This window comes from Scatophagus argus, chromosome 15, assembly GCF_020382885.2.
Source record: "Scatophagus argus isolate fScaArg1 chromosome 15, fScaArg1.pri, whole genome shotgun sequence".
NCBI lineage: Eukaryota > Metazoa > Chordata > Actinopteri > Scatophagidae > Scatophagus > Scatophagus argus.
In genome coordinates this window covers 11168203-11185461 of record NC_058507.1, presented here as the reverse complement: position 1 = coordinate 11185461, position 17259 = coordinate 11168203, and the positions used below count along the sequence as shown (strand labels likewise).

General features: G+C 40.3%; 1 protein-coding gene across 3 annotated transcripts in view; it reads left to right on the top strand.

Annotated features, from left to right (window-relative positions):
* The first annotated feature begins 1398 nt into the window (after positions 1-1398).
* Positions 1399-17259, top strand: part of kidins220a (kinase D-interacting substrate 220a) — a 41423-nt gene continuing 25562 nt past the window's right edge. Inside the window, exons 1-21 of one of the 3 annotated variants that reach the window (XM_046412274.1) lie at positions 1399-1653; positions 5121-5279; positions 6645-6743; positions 7433-7531; positions 8978-9076; positions 9481-9579; positions 9765-9863; positions 10756-10953; positions 11089-11187; positions 11512-11610; positions 11941-12039; positions 12156-12333; positions 12428-12592; positions 12836-13015; positions 13287-13452; positions 13712-13863; positions 14291-14391; positions 14493-14678; positions 15029-15169; positions 16075-16312; positions 16410-16501. In XM_046412274.1, coding sequence (XP_046268230.1) covers positions 5148-5279; positions 6645-6743; positions 7433-7531; positions 8978-9076; positions 9481-9579; positions 9765-9863; positions 10756-10953; positions 11089-11187; positions 11512-11610; positions 11941-12039; positions 12156-12333; positions 12428-12592; positions 12836-13015; positions 13287-13452; positions 13712-13863; positions 14291-14391; positions 14493-14678; positions 15029-15169; positions 16075-16312; positions 16410-16501 — 2721 coding nt within the window. In that variant the 5' untranslated portion in view covers positions 1399-1653; positions 5121-5147. Of the gene's footprint in view, positions 1669-5120; positions 5280-6644; positions 6744-7432; positions 7532-8977; positions 9077-9480; positions 9580-9764; positions 9864-10755; positions 10954-11088; positions 11188-11511; positions 11611-11940; positions 12040-12155; positions 12334-12427; positions 12593-12835; positions 13016-13286; positions 13453-13711; positions 13864-14290; positions 14392-14492; positions 14679-15028; positions 15170-16074; positions 16313-16409; positions 16502-17259 lie in introns of all 3 variants that reach the window. The other 2 variants (XM_046412275.1, XM_046412273.1) reach the window with 2 other exon arrangements.

Here is a 17259-nt window from a genome sequence, read left to right as displayed (position 1 = left end):
GTTAAAATTTTGGCTTTTGATCCAGAGCATATCGATGCAGCAAAGGGAAAATCCATTCAACACACAATGTCCCAGCACTGTTATGACAAAACACTTTCATAGTAAATAATTTGACTTGTCTTAGCAGGAAAAGCTTAGGTTAAACAAATCTCAGCTGCAATGGCTCAGTTCCATTAACTCTCCCAGGAATCAGGGCTGTAAGCCACTACAACAAAGCTCACCTTAATGTCTTGCAGATGTTATTTATTTTGTTAATTCCGCCTGTGCTTTTTCTGCTATAACATGCGAAAATGTCTACTGTGGAAACAGTCAATTTCAAAACCGGTGATTATATTACTGCAAGCTACTGAAATGGTGCTATATAACAGATTTTGCTGAAAAAGAAATAAAGATGTCCCTGCAGTGGTGTATGCATAATACTTACATGTTTAAGGTCAGTGGGTATTTAGCAGGTCATATCACAAAATACTGTAAAGCACCTCTGTTCATCACCACTGAAGCGTAGTGCGCTGGCCTTTTTTCACACAGCAGGAAAAAAAACACAGGTGTGACTGATCAAATGTCTGCATTCCTTTAGCTGCTTCAGTTTTGGAATAGATACTAAGATATGAGTGAGCCATCGTAAATGTTATCTGTGCTTCTCCAGACTACCACGGTGAAATATTCCAGTCCCTTCAGATAGATAGACACTTTATTGATCCCGAGGGAAATTCAAGAGCGAAGGTTACTTAGGGTCAAACACATTCACAGATCACAGAATTATATAGCACAGATGTGCTATATAATTCAAACCAGTAAGTTCTCTGGCTTACCCAAACAAGTTCCTCAACTACTGTTAAATATACACAGACATAAGAAAAAGGAAGAAGTACTCTGTAGGAAGTCACATTAAAAAAAACTCCTTGAGTAACAATTCCCTATTTAAAATTATATTTCAGTTGGAGAGATAATATAAATGTATCAAAAGTATTGGTTAAGCTGGAAAAAGCATTGTATTCATTTATTATTTTTACATTATGCTCACTGGTGCATTCATGTTTAGGCAGCATTTTAATGTTGTAGCTTGTAATATCACATTTTATTAGCTAGTTCAATGACCTGGAAAATAATATTTAATAATCTCGTTATCGGATATTTTTAAAATCTGTATCTGCAAAAACATTTACTATAGCTGTTAAATAAATGTAGTGTAATAATAGGTATTTCCTCCTACTACTCAAATGCAAGTAAGCTACCTCAGAACTGTATCTGAGTACAGGATTCGAGTGAATTTACTTTTTCTCCTCCACTGCAGCCGAAACTAGTCTACTATGACAAGTCCACTTGGTCCTTACGTTAAGAAAAATTCACGTTGTATCATGTCAGCTGTCAACAGAAATCCTGTCAGGCAACAGGCTGGGATCCTTCCACTTTATTAGACAAAACACGGTCAAAGTCGCGGAGGGGTTCCTGACCCCGTCTGCACCTCCACTGTAACCACGGCTAGCAGGAGGTGGAGCTTTTGGCTTAACTGTGGCAGCGGCCGGGGAGCAGGTTAACGTGAAAAACACAGAAGCAAAGAAGTCACAGTATGACGTGAAAAAATGGCATTGTTTGGCCACATTCTCTGGAGTGGAAACTAAATATAAACGGTCACCGAGCAGCCCAGCCCAAGTAAGAGGACTTCAGGTAGTGCACTTTTATTTTTTTTTCCCCTTGTAGAGATGATAAAAGTGGCATAGCGTTAAGTCAAGACGTGTTGCGCTGCTAGCCACTCTGAGCTAGCTAACGTTAGCCTGTTAGCCATTGGGAGTTTCGCTAGCGAGTGTGTTGTTGTTGCTTCCTTAAGATAGTGTTTGACACTTGAAGTCAGTCTGCTTATAACATCAGAACCCCTACATTAGAGACCAGAAAGTAAATTGTAACGTTACTTTTCTCTTAGGCCACGTGTGTTTGTGTGTGTGTGTGTGTGTGTGTGTTTTCATCCAGATGTTGGCTCTTTTGACAACACGAAGACGTGCATTGAAAGTGGCTTAGGTGCCATACTCGTTTTCAGAAACTTTATGTCAAGTTGCAGATTCAGGAAGGAAACACACACATACACAAAACAACACACTGTATGTTTATCACCACTCTGACCTGGTGGTCAGCTTGTGAGAACTTTAGTTTCTCTCCAGCAGCTGCAGTGGTCAGGGATTTGTTCCAAACAACTGCTCAATTATGCATAACCTTTCAGAGTAAAGCCCACAGTCTTGACCACAGACTGATATAAGGTTGCCCAAGGTTTTGCAAAATTTTCCAGACAGACAACTCTATAAACTTGTTCTTTGGAGCATACCCTGGTATGTGTCAGGGAATTGAATCCTCAGCAGTTTCATACCCACATGACAAGCCATGAAGAGCTGACAGGTTAAATTTAGAGATCCTATCCAATGTTGCCTCGCAAGTTCATGCTTGTGTGTGTTCAGATAACAGCACAGCTGACAAGTAGTTTGTTTTCATGATAATCAAGTGCTCTATGTTTTTATGTAAATACTGGACCATATCTGGCCTCAAAGTAGATCTTGGTGTTGTTGTGTATTTTGAGTTCTATGAGCTTGTTCTGTGTTGAAACCAGACAATGTATATTTGTGTTTTATTGCTTTACAGTTATATGACAGATTTTTCTTTTTACTTTAGAGTTTGAGTAGGGTGGCTGGGGAAAAAAAACAGTGAATTCCCTGCCTGTTTGGCTTTTTAAGCAGAACTACAGTGTTACAGGATAAGTTTAGGATTTTGGTTTTAATTGGAGAGCCATTTAAATGTGTTCAAGCGACAGGAGTGATAATCTGCCAGTGACAGCTCCCATTAAAACCAAATATAACTTTATTGCATTACTCGCAGAATTAATTCGCACAAATTAAGGCAACATCGTAATTGTCTCTACCCCTTTTATCTGTACCAGTTGGTGCCGAGCCAGTGCATGTAATGAATAAAATCTGGTCGTGTGTCTATTGTGTTGGGAAGAGATGGGCGTAGGCCAGCCCCCTCATCTAATATTCAGCCTCGAGTGAAGGGGGGATGCTAAGCATGAGCCCAGCATTGCTTGTTGATACCGTGTGCGAGTGAGCAAAGGATAAAGACTAGTGTTGAATAGCTAAATAAATATAAGCTTCACCCTACACCAAGGTAAGGGGGTTTCTTTGTTCACCTTTTTAATGTTTTCTAGAGACCATGTGTCACTCTTTCAGCAGTTTTAATCATTTCTTTCAATTGCTTCTACTGTTTTCATTGGTGTGTTGTCCGTGCTGGTTTTTGCTAGGTGTGTGTTTTGTTATGAGAATGTGTGTGAGCTCCCATTTGGCCATTGCCAAACAGAGAGAGTGCTAAATCTTTACTGATTGGTTCCTTTGTGGTGTTATCTTCCCCCTATTGTGCTGAGAGACGAGGAGCTGAGGAGGGTGTGTCAACAGGCTCCTACTGCCTTCACTGTAAACAAAGGATTTTTTTTTTATTTTCGCTTGGCACTGTCTGATACGGAAGAACAGCTGACAGGTGATCTCTGACTGAAGAAATAATGTCAGACTTTGGACAAAAACAAAGAATGCTTAGTTAACAATTGATCAGTCACTCTGAAATGGACTCAGATGGCTGTTTTGGGCCTTTGTGCTTTAAGGTCAACAGACATGTGATTGTTAAGCTTGCATCTCCCTGAGCCCAAGCTGCTTTTCTCACAGTTATGTTGAAGTATTAAGAAATTTGAAACCCATTGCCTTGGCAACTTGCATTCAACAAATGCAGCTCATTAATCCCCTGTTACTGCAAGCAGGAAGTAACTCTGGCCATGATGGAAGAGCCCAACTTAATGAATCATTCATGAGTTTTTCATCGATTAGATGAATCCCTACTACAGCTAAAACAAGGGGCTTCTTTTGTCAGAAGAAATAATACATTTAATGCCAGGGCAGTTTTGATATTCTACGGTGTATTATTTTTCTGTGATTTTGTCAGGGCAGTATCAATTGTGAGTACTGCTTTTGAACTCCAGGGTAGAAAAGGGTTAAAATTACTCACAGGAACATGCTAGTCCATGTCTGGGTTTAAAATATTTCTTTCGATTGGTGGTGCACAATTATAGAAAATCTCCTAAAGTAGGCCGTCTGCCTTTATTCGTCAGATACAGACAGCTGCGTTTTACTGCTATTTTCCTATCAATGCAGAGTATTTGTTCAGTGTTCAATTATGTACCTATTATACTTTCAGGCACTTACAAAGGCAGCACTTTTCCTTGTTTAGTATACACAAGTTCCACAAAGTTCAGTGCAAGACATTGGGGGAGGGTAGAATTGAGGTTGGTCTTGATTTAATTGGGGCACACAGTCAAGTGCACCGATTGTCCCAAGGCATCATTACATAAAAAGATCACATTTTAAAGACTATTGTTCATCTTTAGTGGTATTTGATTACTTAATGGACTTCTGCGAGCAGATCATTGTGCTTGCTCTCTCTTCATTATACTGAGCAGACAAATTTCAGTTCATGTTTTCAGCATGAGCAGGCAGACTGAACTAACCTGAGCTAAACCGACTGCGCCTGTTAGCTCTTGTGTAATGATCATGTTCACTGTATTGTCCTATAGAAACCATCTTTTTTCGAAAGAGACACGTATAACTGTATGTTAAATGTTGAAGAATCTGTTTGTTGCAGTCTACTTTATTGTGTGCATGTGTGTTTGCACCGGCTGCTTCTAAAGTCATATATTTTTTACTTTTAAAATAATAAACGCAAAAGTACATGGAAGCATGATCATTTTGTTCGTTCACGCAGCAAAATTTGGATGTTTTCTTTCCACTAAGACTTCCATATGTTAAAATCTGACACCATCTTTTGTCATTGTATGCTGTGATGTTTGTGACTGGGTAAAAAGAAAGCACTGTCTTCGTTGTTTCTTTCGTTGTTTTTCTGTTTGAGATTGTGCGTGTGAGCTGGGTTTGGACAGTACTTATTTATTCCCTAGCATCACTTCAAAGACACACCACACCCTCTTCCTGGCTTTCATTTAACAACCCTGCTTTTTTCTTAGTTGTGTTGTACATTTCGCTGTGTAGGCCAGAAAGATACTTCTTATATCTTAAGCCTTCTGCTTTCCTCTTGCTCTTCAGTGGTGTACAGGTGGTTATCAGTCAGCCATGGATACCACCACCTCCCTGAAGATGACCTCTCTGGCCGTCCAGAGTCTGTTCGGCTACGTGGAGGAGGAGAATCTGGCTGCCGTCAAAGCACATTTGGACAAGTTCAGAGATGTGGACAGCAGGAGTGATGTAAGTAAGCCATTACTAAGAGTGTAAGTAAGTGTGTAAGTACTGAGAGGTTATTTTGTGGGAAAAGGGATAATAGAATCTGTTAAAACTAATTGGAAATCCATTTAGATAGATAGATAGATAGATAGATATACTTTATTGACCCCAGGTTGAGAAATTACAGCCAGAAAGAAAAGACACAGTACTTGATATTGTGTTTGGCTTATAGAGGGTTAGTGTTTTTCTGTGAAAAGGCCATGTATGAGATGTAGTGCCTATAAAAAATATTCACCCCACTTGTAAGTTTTCATGTTTCATTTTCTTATTTCATTTAGATCACTTTGTAGAAGTTTAACAGAGATATGAATTTACTTTGACATTGAAGAGTTTTTTTCTTCTGTAGATCAGTATCAAATGGCATAATAAAACCCAAAAACTTCCAGGGAGGTACATGCTTTCTGTAGGCACTAAGTGCTCAAAAAAAAACTCAACAATGATGTAACATGACCCTGAAAGAACCAAATGGAGAGTTTAAAGCACCATGTAGAAAGGCAGGACTGCCCCCACACTACCTCTGCAGTATTTTGAATCTGTTCTAGCTGCTATCATTGTGATTTTCTTTCTGTTAGTTGTGCATACAGTGAACATATGAGGTTGTTGTTTTACAAGTTAAAGGATAATGCTGATGGCATATTGTCAACAAATTCCATGAAGAGACCAAAACCTACCACTAGGTATTGTCGGTGTTGCCAAAGCCTGATTTGGCTTATTTCTCTGGCCCTAGACCTTAATTTTTGTCCAAAAACCCATCAGTGGGCCATACGGCTACATTGGGCAGCTCCCTCATGTCAGTCCTACATGAACTGCAGTACTGCTCTAAAAACTATTGAGCGAACCACATCAACAAAATAGTCCCCAGATACTTATTCCTATCTGAATTATATTTGTTGAAAACCAGAATTTTTAGGAAGGATATATGTTCATGACTCACTTTAAAAGATTCGCGTCCTCAGTAAGAGCATCTGGGCTCGGGACTAAGAGCCACAGATGGGCTGAAGAGGTCGGAAAGTATTGAGAGACTGCTGGTTTAGCTCTTTTTATGAGACGTGTTGACAGTAAGAAAATTACACAATAATATAAATTTGTACTTTAACCTGATAGTAGAAATGTCTTTTTTTATGTGTGAGCCATAATGTATTAAGAGTTATATTATCAGGTTCTCTTACAGCATGGGATTAGAGTTAATCATCAAATAGTATCATTGCCTGCCATTTTTACCAAGTGAGTTCTCAGAGGACTACAGAGAAAACTGTGTAATTAATTGGCTTGTTGGTGTGATAAAATCTGTATCATAGTGTCCACTCCTTCCCTTTGTCCTCGTTCCAGAATGGACAGACTCCCCTGATGGTGGCAGCAGAGCAGGGCAATCTGGAGATAGTACAAGAGCTCATTAGGAGAGGAGCCAACGTTAACTTGGACGATGTTGTAAGCATGCACATACACACATGTGAACACATTTACACGTTAGAGTGCAGTAGAGTCCAGGCACAGGTGAAAAACAATGCAATCATTTTGACCACATCATCCACTTGACAAAGGAAACCCTGCAGAACTAGTTTCCTTGATGTTCCATCTTGCTGAACTCACCACACTCAGGCTTAGTCCACAGCTATTATGAGCCATAATGATGACTTATTACACACTTTTACCATCGCTCTTTTGACTAAATGACAGTATTCACTTGCTGGCCAACACCCTGTGCCTTCAGGAGCCAGCCCCCACACACGCATGGACTCACGCATACATGTACCCTCCCACTTGGACACAATCATGCATGCTCACACACTACACCTCTTATTAACATCTCACGTACGTGTAACCTGCTATTACGCTTAGCAAACTAAAAACTTGTGCTCACTCTTGCACTAAGGCAGAAGAAGAAAGGAGAGGAGTTAGATACTGTAGTCACTGTTATCTTTCGCAAATTACTCTCTGACAGTCCTGTATGTCCATGCGACACCGTGTTCCCATGAGCACCTGGTATGACCAGCTGGTAGGTACTGTGCTTTGACAGTTCCCAGAGTGTCCCACACAGAGCTGGGACAGATGTTTGTCCAAACTGGATTTGGAGTCTGACCAGGGTTCCCAGGTTAACAGTTTGTCTGTGCGCGTAGGACTGCTGGACGGCGTTGATCTCGGCAGCTAAGGAGGGCCACATTGAGGTCGTGAGGGAACTGCTTGAGAACAATGCAAACCTGGAACACCGAGACATGGTGAGAATATAGAGGCTTACTGGAAACTTTTTCTTCATTAAAATTTGCTGTTAAAACCAGTTTTGTGTTTTATATATGAAAAACTTGATTGTAACATTCAGTTATTCAAAACTGCACTCTTATTTCTAGAAAGGCCATACACTGTTATCATATTAAGTAAAACAAACATGGTGATGACTTTGTGTATGAGACACGACTCAATGTCTCTCCTTGTTGTGTCTGTGCCTGTTGTCTCTACTGTCATAAAATATGGCTTAAATGTCAAGAAATGGATCTTAAGAAAAGAAAAGCAAAGCCTATGCAGTAAAAGTAAGTTCAGTGCCAAAATGATTTGAAAATTTATATTTATAGGCAACAGATGTGATAACTACGTGTAGAACAATAAGACACTGTCAAACTTTCACATACGCTCAAAACATTAAACTAAAATTTCAGAGGTTGACTAACAAGCTGGCTTTTAAGTTGACTTTTAATGTGTAGCCGTTATGGAATTTGATTTGATTTGAAGATGTTATGAAGTTATGATGTCTTCACTGTATGTACATTAATGGTTTCTGTAAAATGTGACGATCCCAGTGCTGGTTGAACAGGATGATCCATTAGCCTTGAAATGGAAATAAAATGAAATTACTCTATGTGCGATGGCTCTTCTCTAGTAGTAATCCCATTTACTGAGCTCTGGTTGTCTCTGCATGGGTCAGTGATATGATTTGGTCTCAGGATCTGGACTCGCAGAGGCAGACAGTTGTCTGCAGGGTTTATGTGGCAGCTACTCAGTATATTCATGAGCAGACTCTATGCAACATGCAGATGAGGTATTTATTGCCTGTGGCCGTGTGTGTTCTGTATTAGTTGTTATGTAGATGTCAAGTGGTAATATGCATTTCCAGCAACCAGAAATGCTAACATAATCCTGATGAGCAGTAGGTGGCGTAAGTGATGTATAAAATTTACAAGAGGACACTTTTTTATTTCCTTCAGTACTTTGTCATGTTTGAGACATTTTAGGGTTGGTTGTGAAAATGGATGTAAAAATGTATTTAAAAATTTGAAAAAGAGGAAATAAGAAATCCTGTGCCTCTGTGACTTTATGGAAATGACTCAGGACACTGACTGACTCATTGCAGTTCGGGATGTGTCTAAACTACACAGGAGAGATTTTAGCCAGTCATAACAGTGGGATTATAATAAACCACATTGTGCGATACTGTTCACTCACTGGAAAGTGTGTCACACCTGCTGTAAATAGCACATTTTCCTACCACAAAATCTGCTTAGATTTTATCTATTCTGTGACTCTTGAATTTAACACTTGTTACCCTTAATGAGATAATACCTGTAATGTCTAGAGTATTCCAAGTAGTCATGAACAAATTTTGTCTCCTTTCTTATCAATATAATTTTTCTGTTTAACTCATCTGCATTCTGTGTATGTTTTCTACTCAGGGAGGATGGACTGCTCTCATGTGGGCAGCCTATAAAGGTCGTACAGATGTGGCCGAGCTGCTTTTGGAAAAAGGAGCTAACCCCAACATCACTGGTCAGGTACTGAGACTGGACTCACTATGTAGCGCTCACAGCGTCATTGACATGTTTATACCAGTATTGAAAATGACGCTGATAATAGATATGTGTAAGTTCATAAAACACCAGCCAAACTGAATCTGATGTCACAAAATAGTTAATAAATGTTGCATTTGTTCACATGATGTGTTTTTTTTCCAAATTCTCCTTCCAAATGTAGTAATGTGAACATTGTTGTAAATGGCAGTAAACATAGCTTTAAAGGAATAAAAATGTGAACAAGACCACAAGCCTGCTCCTCACCAGCACATTGCAATGCTGTTTCAGTCATGTGAGGTGGCTTAAAGCATTAGTATGACCGCAGGCCTGACACTGATCATTAGTTACTGTCAGCATGACTTCACCCCTGTTCTCTGCCCCAACAGTACAGCGTCTACCCCATTATCTGGGCGGCAGGTCGAGGCCATGCTGAGATTGTACATCTCCTGCTGCAGCACGGTGCCAAGGTCAACTGCTCAGACAAGGTAACTACATACTGACAGATGTTTGTCATTTACCGTACCTTTCTTTTTTTTTTTTTTTTAAATCACACACGAAATTGAGTTGATGGCAGAAGCTCAAAAGATTTTTCTTTTGTGTATTAACCTTGCTTCATAATTGTCGGGGTGAAGTCCCTCATCACAAATAATTTCTTTTCTTTTCTTTGCAGTATGGTACCACTCCTTTGATCTGGGCAGCCAGGAAGGGCCACTATGAGAGTGTGACTCACCTTCTTGCCAACGGTGCAGATGTGGACCAAGAGGGCGCAGTAAGTAAACTGTATATTTCCTGTGAATGGTTGTTGCATAATAAAGCAGACAGTACTGAAAATTTTAATTTCATGTAGCTGTTGGTTAATAAGTTTGGTCAAATAATCTACATAATAATGTGAATTCTAAGTGCAGTTTTTATTGTCAGAGTCCTTAGATGTGGGATGTTTGGAAAGTTTAGTTTAGAAAGCCTTTGAAAATTTGAAGAGGGAAAAATATGAAATTATTGTTTTGAATGCAGACGCCCAAATTACAAAGCCATCTGTGTGTCTTTTGCACCCACAATTATTTGACCCGTACCCCCAGCACCATTTGACAGTGTTAATATTTGATTTGGGAGTCTGAAAAGGAAGCTTCACAGTTCAGCAAGTCTAATTTTGGTTTGGGTTCATCATGGGTGCCATGACACACAAAGAGGCCTGTTCTCGCCAGTGTAGTTTTCACACCATCACGAATTAATGCTCCCAAGCATCACAGATGCATTAGTAAACTGCAATATTAAATAATTGATTGCATCCATGATGCTGTGCATCTGTGCTCCTTTGAGTCATCTGTGCTGACACAAACTGAATGATGTGATAGTTTGATATGTGGCATCAATAATCAGATGGAACTATAGAAGGTAATGTTGCAGAACAATTAATTTATAGGTAATTAAGAGTCTCTAGTGCTTGGGAAAATATATGAGTTATTGGGCTCGCCAAACAGTACATCAATAATAAATTTTAATTAAGCCTGTAGTGTCTCCCAGAGCTGCTGAAATAAACTGAAAACATTTGGGAAATACAGTTTGTTAATCTCCAGCTTTAAATTATTGAAAATTTGACTTGCTGAACACAACCCCAAATCCTAGATAAGATGTTAGGACCTTTTTCTATCTGTCTTTTTCAGAACTCAATGACAGCTCTGATTGTGGCGGTGAAAGGAGGCTATACAGAGGTTGTTAAGGAGCTGCTGAAGAGGAACCCTAATGTCAACATGACAGACAAGGATGGTAACACAGCACTGGCCATTGCTGCCAAGGAAGGACACACCGAGATCGTACAGGACCTGCTGGATGCCAGCACCTATGTCAATATCCCAGACAGGGTGAGGCCAGCCCACAGCCGCATTACAAGCATTGCTGTTTAAAGGGTGTTTGTTATGAAATACAGTGTGAAAGAAAGACTCATGGCTCTCTCTGTTTGTTTTTCCATTCTGCCTTTCTTTCACCATCTCTTTCAGAGTGGGGAGACTGTGCTGATTGGAGCAGTGAGAGGAGGTCATGTGGAGATAGTCCGAGCTCTGCTTAACAAATACGCTGATATTGATGTCAGGGGCCAGGTAGGGGCTCCTCTCTCGCTGTCTTTGATGACTTATTGATATTTAAATGTTGACAGGAGGCCTTCTTATGTTCTCCAGCTCTGTTGTTTCTTTGTTAGGTGAGCTTTTATCTATGCTTCAGAATTACACAAATGTACATATTATTGCTATACAAACAGTTTTGTTTCACATTATATATATACTGTGTACAGTATAAAATAATAGACTGCATTCTCAACTATATACACTAGCTCATACATATGTATTTTTGTATTTCTGACATACGGTAGCTTTTTTTCCCTCAAGTTAATGTAGTCGCTATTTGCCTTGTCCTTTCCACACCAGGATGGAAAGACTGCCCTCTACTGGGCAGTGGAAAAAGGTAACGCTACCATGGTGAGAGACATCCTACAGTGTAACCCTGACACCGAGAGCTGCACTAAGGTACGGCACACTCAGTAGTAAAGGAGTTAAATGAACTCTATCTCGTCCTTTAAATTGCTTCTAAAATATCATAAAATATCATTTTCACTTCACATCTACTGATTTCTCACATAATGAGAACTCAAATGAGAATAGCTCATATACAAAACAGAAATATGCTGTTTCTGAGGAAAAATACAACACACAGAACCTTCTCTGGGATTTTTTTTTGTTAGTTTTTCAAAAACTGTTGTGTGATCAATTATAAATGTATAGGTCCAAAGAGTGACTTGTCTGTTAAAAATAAAATTCAGAATGACTGATTAAAATGTGTATATTTTTGTATTTTAGGAAGGAGAGACTCCTCTAATCAAAGCCACAAAAATGAGGAACATAGAGATAGTGGAACTGCTGCTGGATAAAGGAGCCAAGGTGTCTGCATTGGACAAGGTACTTTTTAAAACACATTTCAACATAACACATGCATGTACAGAAAAAATGTTGTCACACAACTTTCATATCGTTATTTATTCAGTTAAGTGATCTGGAGGGTTTCTTTTACTCAGAAAGGAGACACGCCCCTGCATATTGCCATCCGAGGGCGAAGCCGAAAGTTGGCCGAGCTGCTGCTCAGGAACCCTAAAGATGGCCGCCTGCTTTACCGGCCTAACAAAGCTGGAGAGACACCATACAACATTGACTGTACCCACCAGAAAAGCATCCTCACACAGATATTTGGAGCCAGTATGAGCCATTTTTGTATTTTATTCAGAAAGAAGCATTTTTTGTCCTCTCTACTGTTTTTCTCTCTTTACATTTCTCTCTCTTTCTCTCTCAGAGCACCTCTCCCCCTCTGAGTCAGATGGAGACATGTTGGGTTATGACCTGTATAGTAGTGCTCTAGCAGACATCCTTAGCGAGCCCACCATGCAGCCACCTATCTGTGTTGGACTGTATGCTCAGTGGGGCAGCGGCAAGTCTTTCCTTCTTAAGAAACTGGAGGGTATGTAAGCTCACAGCATGGAAAACTGTCTCATACAAAGATGAAAAGTACAGAATTTTTCAAGTTTGCTTTTTTGGATAGTGCTTTTTTTTTAACTTTTTTACACTTTTTTTTTAGCTCCTTTGTAACATGTAAAGTTGTAATGTCCTAATTGTCCTGTATTTTAGTCTGCCTATATATTTAATTGAATATCTATGACGAGATTCTTTTTTAAAATTGTTTTTCTTTCTTTTTTACCGACAGATGAGATGAAGACCTTTGCAGGCCAGCAGATAGAGCCATTGTTCCAGTTCTCATGGCTGGTGGTCTTCCTTACCCTGCTACTGTGCGGCTCAGTGGCTGTCGTTCTGGGCTTCACTGTTGATCCCAAGCTAGCAATTGCTGTCTCCCTTAGCCTCCTCGCCCTGCTCTACATCTTTTTCGGTGAGGAGACAGATCTAGAGCTAGAAGTGCGATACTGATGTGATAACCGAATGTCATTAACTGTGAAGAGGTTTTGTTTTTGTTTGACCTGCTCTGCAGGCTCTTTGCAAGTGGTTGGATTATATAATGGCATGTTATTGTAATCTGGATTCTGGACCACAAATGAAGTTCTGAATTGGTTAAATCCAAACGCTTATGCATGTTTCAAATATATAAAGCTGTTGCCAAACAAGTGTCACATAAAATAACTCTTATAATTTACCATCTCCAGTATTGGTGTACTTTGGAAGTCGGCGTGAGAGGGAAAGCTGGAACTGGGCATGGGTCATCAGCACTCGCCTGGCTCGCCAGGTCGGTTACCTGGAGCTGCTGCTCAAACTGATGTTTGTTAACCCACCCGAACTTCCTGAGCAAACCACCCGTGCACTGCCTGTCAGGTGAGAGTGGCAGACCCACACACACACACACACACACACACACTCATGTCAAAAAACTACAAAAGATAAAAAAAAGGAAATCCTTCCCACACTGCATTTATTACATTATTACATTGTTATTGTAAAATTCAGTGCTTGGGATAGTACCGTTAACAATTACATCTGTTGTAATATAATGTGAACATCTAGGTTAAAATGAATACTGTCCCATTTTCTGTGTAACTGAGTGAATCATTTCTCTTTCTCACATGTCACACAGGTTCTTGTTTACGGATTATAATCGTCTGTCCAGTGTTGGAGGGGAGACCTCCATGGCTGAGATGATTGCCACACTCTCGGATGCCTGTGAGAGGGAGTTCGGCTTCATGGCCGCCAGGCTCTTCAGAGTTTTCAAGAACGATGAGGTCCAAGGTGATTGTCACTGTCACTGTCATTGAATTTACATGTCACTCCTGTAATGACCTTTAAGCCAGAATCCTCTATTTGCAATTATGAGCTAGCATCATCAGTCAGTGGCTTGCAAATTGACATCTGTATGTGCAGTGTACAGTTTTAATGGACTGTAAAATCAAATTTTAAAGAAGTGTAAGTGTCCTTGTTCAGTGACACAGAAAAGCAGGTCTCCTTAATCAGGTTGCTTTTATTGGTATTTAACTGCATTACTGCACATTAAAATTAAGAATAACTCTTGAAAGCAAAATGGAACTGTTGTAAGTAAAATTAGTGCTTAAAATGAACTGTTTAGACAGTGTATTTACTGCATACTTTCTCAAATGATCTTGATGTGAAATTTCCTAAAGTACATCACGTTAAGCTCGACCTTTCTCTCGTACCCCAGGTAAAAAGTGGAAGAAAACATGTTGTGTTCCCTCCTTCATCTTGTTTGCCTTGACACTGGGATGCCTGATCACTGGTATGGCCTTGTTGGCCATCTTTAAGGTGGGTTACAGTAATGAACCCAGAAAATGACATAGTATGCACCCAAACTACTGTGTCACTGGACACCCCCAGTCATCAGCTTCAATGCCTTTCTTTACCAGGTGGACCCTGAGAACTTGACCGTAAATGCAGTGTTGATTGCCATGGCGAGTGTGGTGGGTCTGGCCTTACTGCTCAACTGCAGGACTTGGTGGCAGGTGGCTGATTCTGTCCTTAACTCTCAGAGGAAACGGCTGCACGGTGCTGCCAACAACTTGCATAAACTCAAGAGTGAGGGATTTATGAAGGTAAACTAATATGCAGTCATAAACTAATACATAGTCATTGTATATTTTGAAACTGTAAGGTAAAGCTTTGAAAGGCTCAAAGTTAGTGTTTGAAACATGTAAATGGTGATCTGAAAACTGGTGTGCATATATTGGGGGAAAAATTTTGAGATTTTTTTATATTTTTCTTGCCAGGTTTGGCTTTTTTATTAGATTTCAAGCTTTCACAGTTTTGTCATGATATTGAAAAGGGGCTTTCCATTTGCTTGTGGAGTTTGAAGCTGCAGTTCCCAGTCTAATCATTTTCCTTTTCTTGCACAAACATTAATAATTGAATTGTTTAAGTCCATTTGTGTTCTTCCTCTCACCAGGTCCTAAAGCATGAAGTGGAGCTAATATCAAAAATGGCCAAAACCATTGATGGCTTTACCCAGAACCAGACACGCATGGCTGTCATCATTGATGGACTGGATGCCTGTGAACAGGACAAAGTGCTGCAGATGCTGGACACGGTGTGTTTGCACATGATTCTGTGTGTGTGGGCACATAAATGACGAGTGCAGCTTCCTCTTTGCTGATAACAAGATAATATGAAGGAATAACATTTCATTTTCATATTGTAGATCAGCTGCCTTGACTTTCAGTGGGGTTTTCACCTGTGCACACAGACCCCTTACATTTCCAGTACTGTGCAGCCAGCCTGGTGTTCCCAGCTGCCTGAGCTCACCTCCAGGTTTAGAATGGTTCACCCATTTGCTGTAATAAAATTTCCTTTAGCCAAATGTTATTATTTAGTGAAATAATCTTGGAAACCATCTTCAGTTCAGAGAGATTCAAGCACATCACTCTGAACTCCATTCTTTGTAGGTCACACAAATCACCAAAGTCTTTGTTTGTTTGTTTTTTTCTTCAGTCTGTATTTCCGCTATCACCGGATAACATGCATTAAAGATCTTGACATCATGTGATGGTGCCTTAGTTGATGATGCTGACAGCTGCTGAAGAGACAAGAGGTTCATCATCCTGTGGGCCAAAGCTGAGGGTGCTGGCCAGGGGTTAACAAACCATGTGTGAATGTAGCACAAATCGATGTCCTGTGACACTTGGACAATGTCCCTTATTTAGCAGAGTGGAAATCCCCAACACCATGTGCTACTGACAGTCAGTTCTCACAGGGGTGATTTAGTTAAAGTATCACAGCTGACTGGTGCCTCCAGCTGTCAAGTTGTCTGTTGATTAGTTTGTAAACTGTCCTTTTTGACATTAAAGCAGTAGACAGCCCACAGAGAGATCTGCTGAGCTAAAAACTCAGTTTTTAGCATGACTGAACCAAATCGGTTGTGTCACTAACAGAAGTGCAACAGACTGATATATATAATAATTTTCATTTTAACTTGGGGTTCTTTTCTCTCTGCAGGTGAGGGTTCTCTTCTCCAAAGGCCCTTTTATTTCCATCTTTGCCAGTGACCCGCATATTATCATCAAGGCTATCAACCAAAACCTCAATAGTGTGCTTAGAGACTCCAACATCAACGGACATGACTATATGAGGAACATCGTTCACCTGCCAGTGTTCCTCAACAGCAGAGGACTCAGTACGGCCAAGAAGCTCTGCATGGTAACCCCTACCAATGGAGAGGCACTGCCCGCTGAGGGTGAGGACAAAGGCTAACATACAATATTGTGTTGTATGCACATATATGGAGGATTTCACACAGATATGTAATATTCCCTCTCTCCCTTTCTCCTCAGGATGGCCTGAAGACATGGACAGGAAGTTGTCTCAGACCAGTCTGGGCCAAGACCCAGCCAAGTTTGGCAGCAGGAATGCCCTAAACCGCAGGGTAACAGCATTTCAAGTCTAGTTTATTTGTATAGGCCAGTGTCGCATACAGTGTTTTGTCGGGGTTTACAGTCCCACATAATTAATGCCCGACTCTATTCAAGCTCTCTAATGCAAAAAGACAAGGGAGAACCTTTGCACATAAACAAAAGGTTCTTGTTGGTGGAAGAATGGTTATAATTACGGGAAATAATAAAAACTCAACTCCGAGAGTAGAACTGTGGCACGTCCTAATTAGATTATATATATCGTAACATATCAAACACTGTATATTGTAGTTCACATCTCAGCCTAATCCATAACAATCAAATCAACAAAGTCGAACGCTAAGGACAAATGTGGAGAAGCTTTTGATCGAAAAATTAAAATGGAGACAAATATGTTGTTTCAGCACACTTAATCCCACAATGTTATCATGTCATCTGCAAATATCATAAAGCTGGAAATGAAAGGTTGATGACCTGACGGTTATCAAATCAAGTTAAGATGCATTTAGCGAACCACAACTTGAATAGAAAACATTGGATCAGTGTTCGAGATGCTGCTTTAGAAACCCTCACTGCTCTCTCTGTTATCGGCCTCCTCCCTGAAGGGGTGGGTTGTTTAGTACAGACATTGTGTTGGCAGGCAGTGCAGAGGCCAGAGGACAGAAGGAGACACACCGAGACGAGAAGAGAGAGGTGCTCGGTGTGCGGCCAAGGTTCCTGGTGTAATTGATGTAATGACTGTTTATCCTTCCTGCTGCGTTGCCCCAGCCTA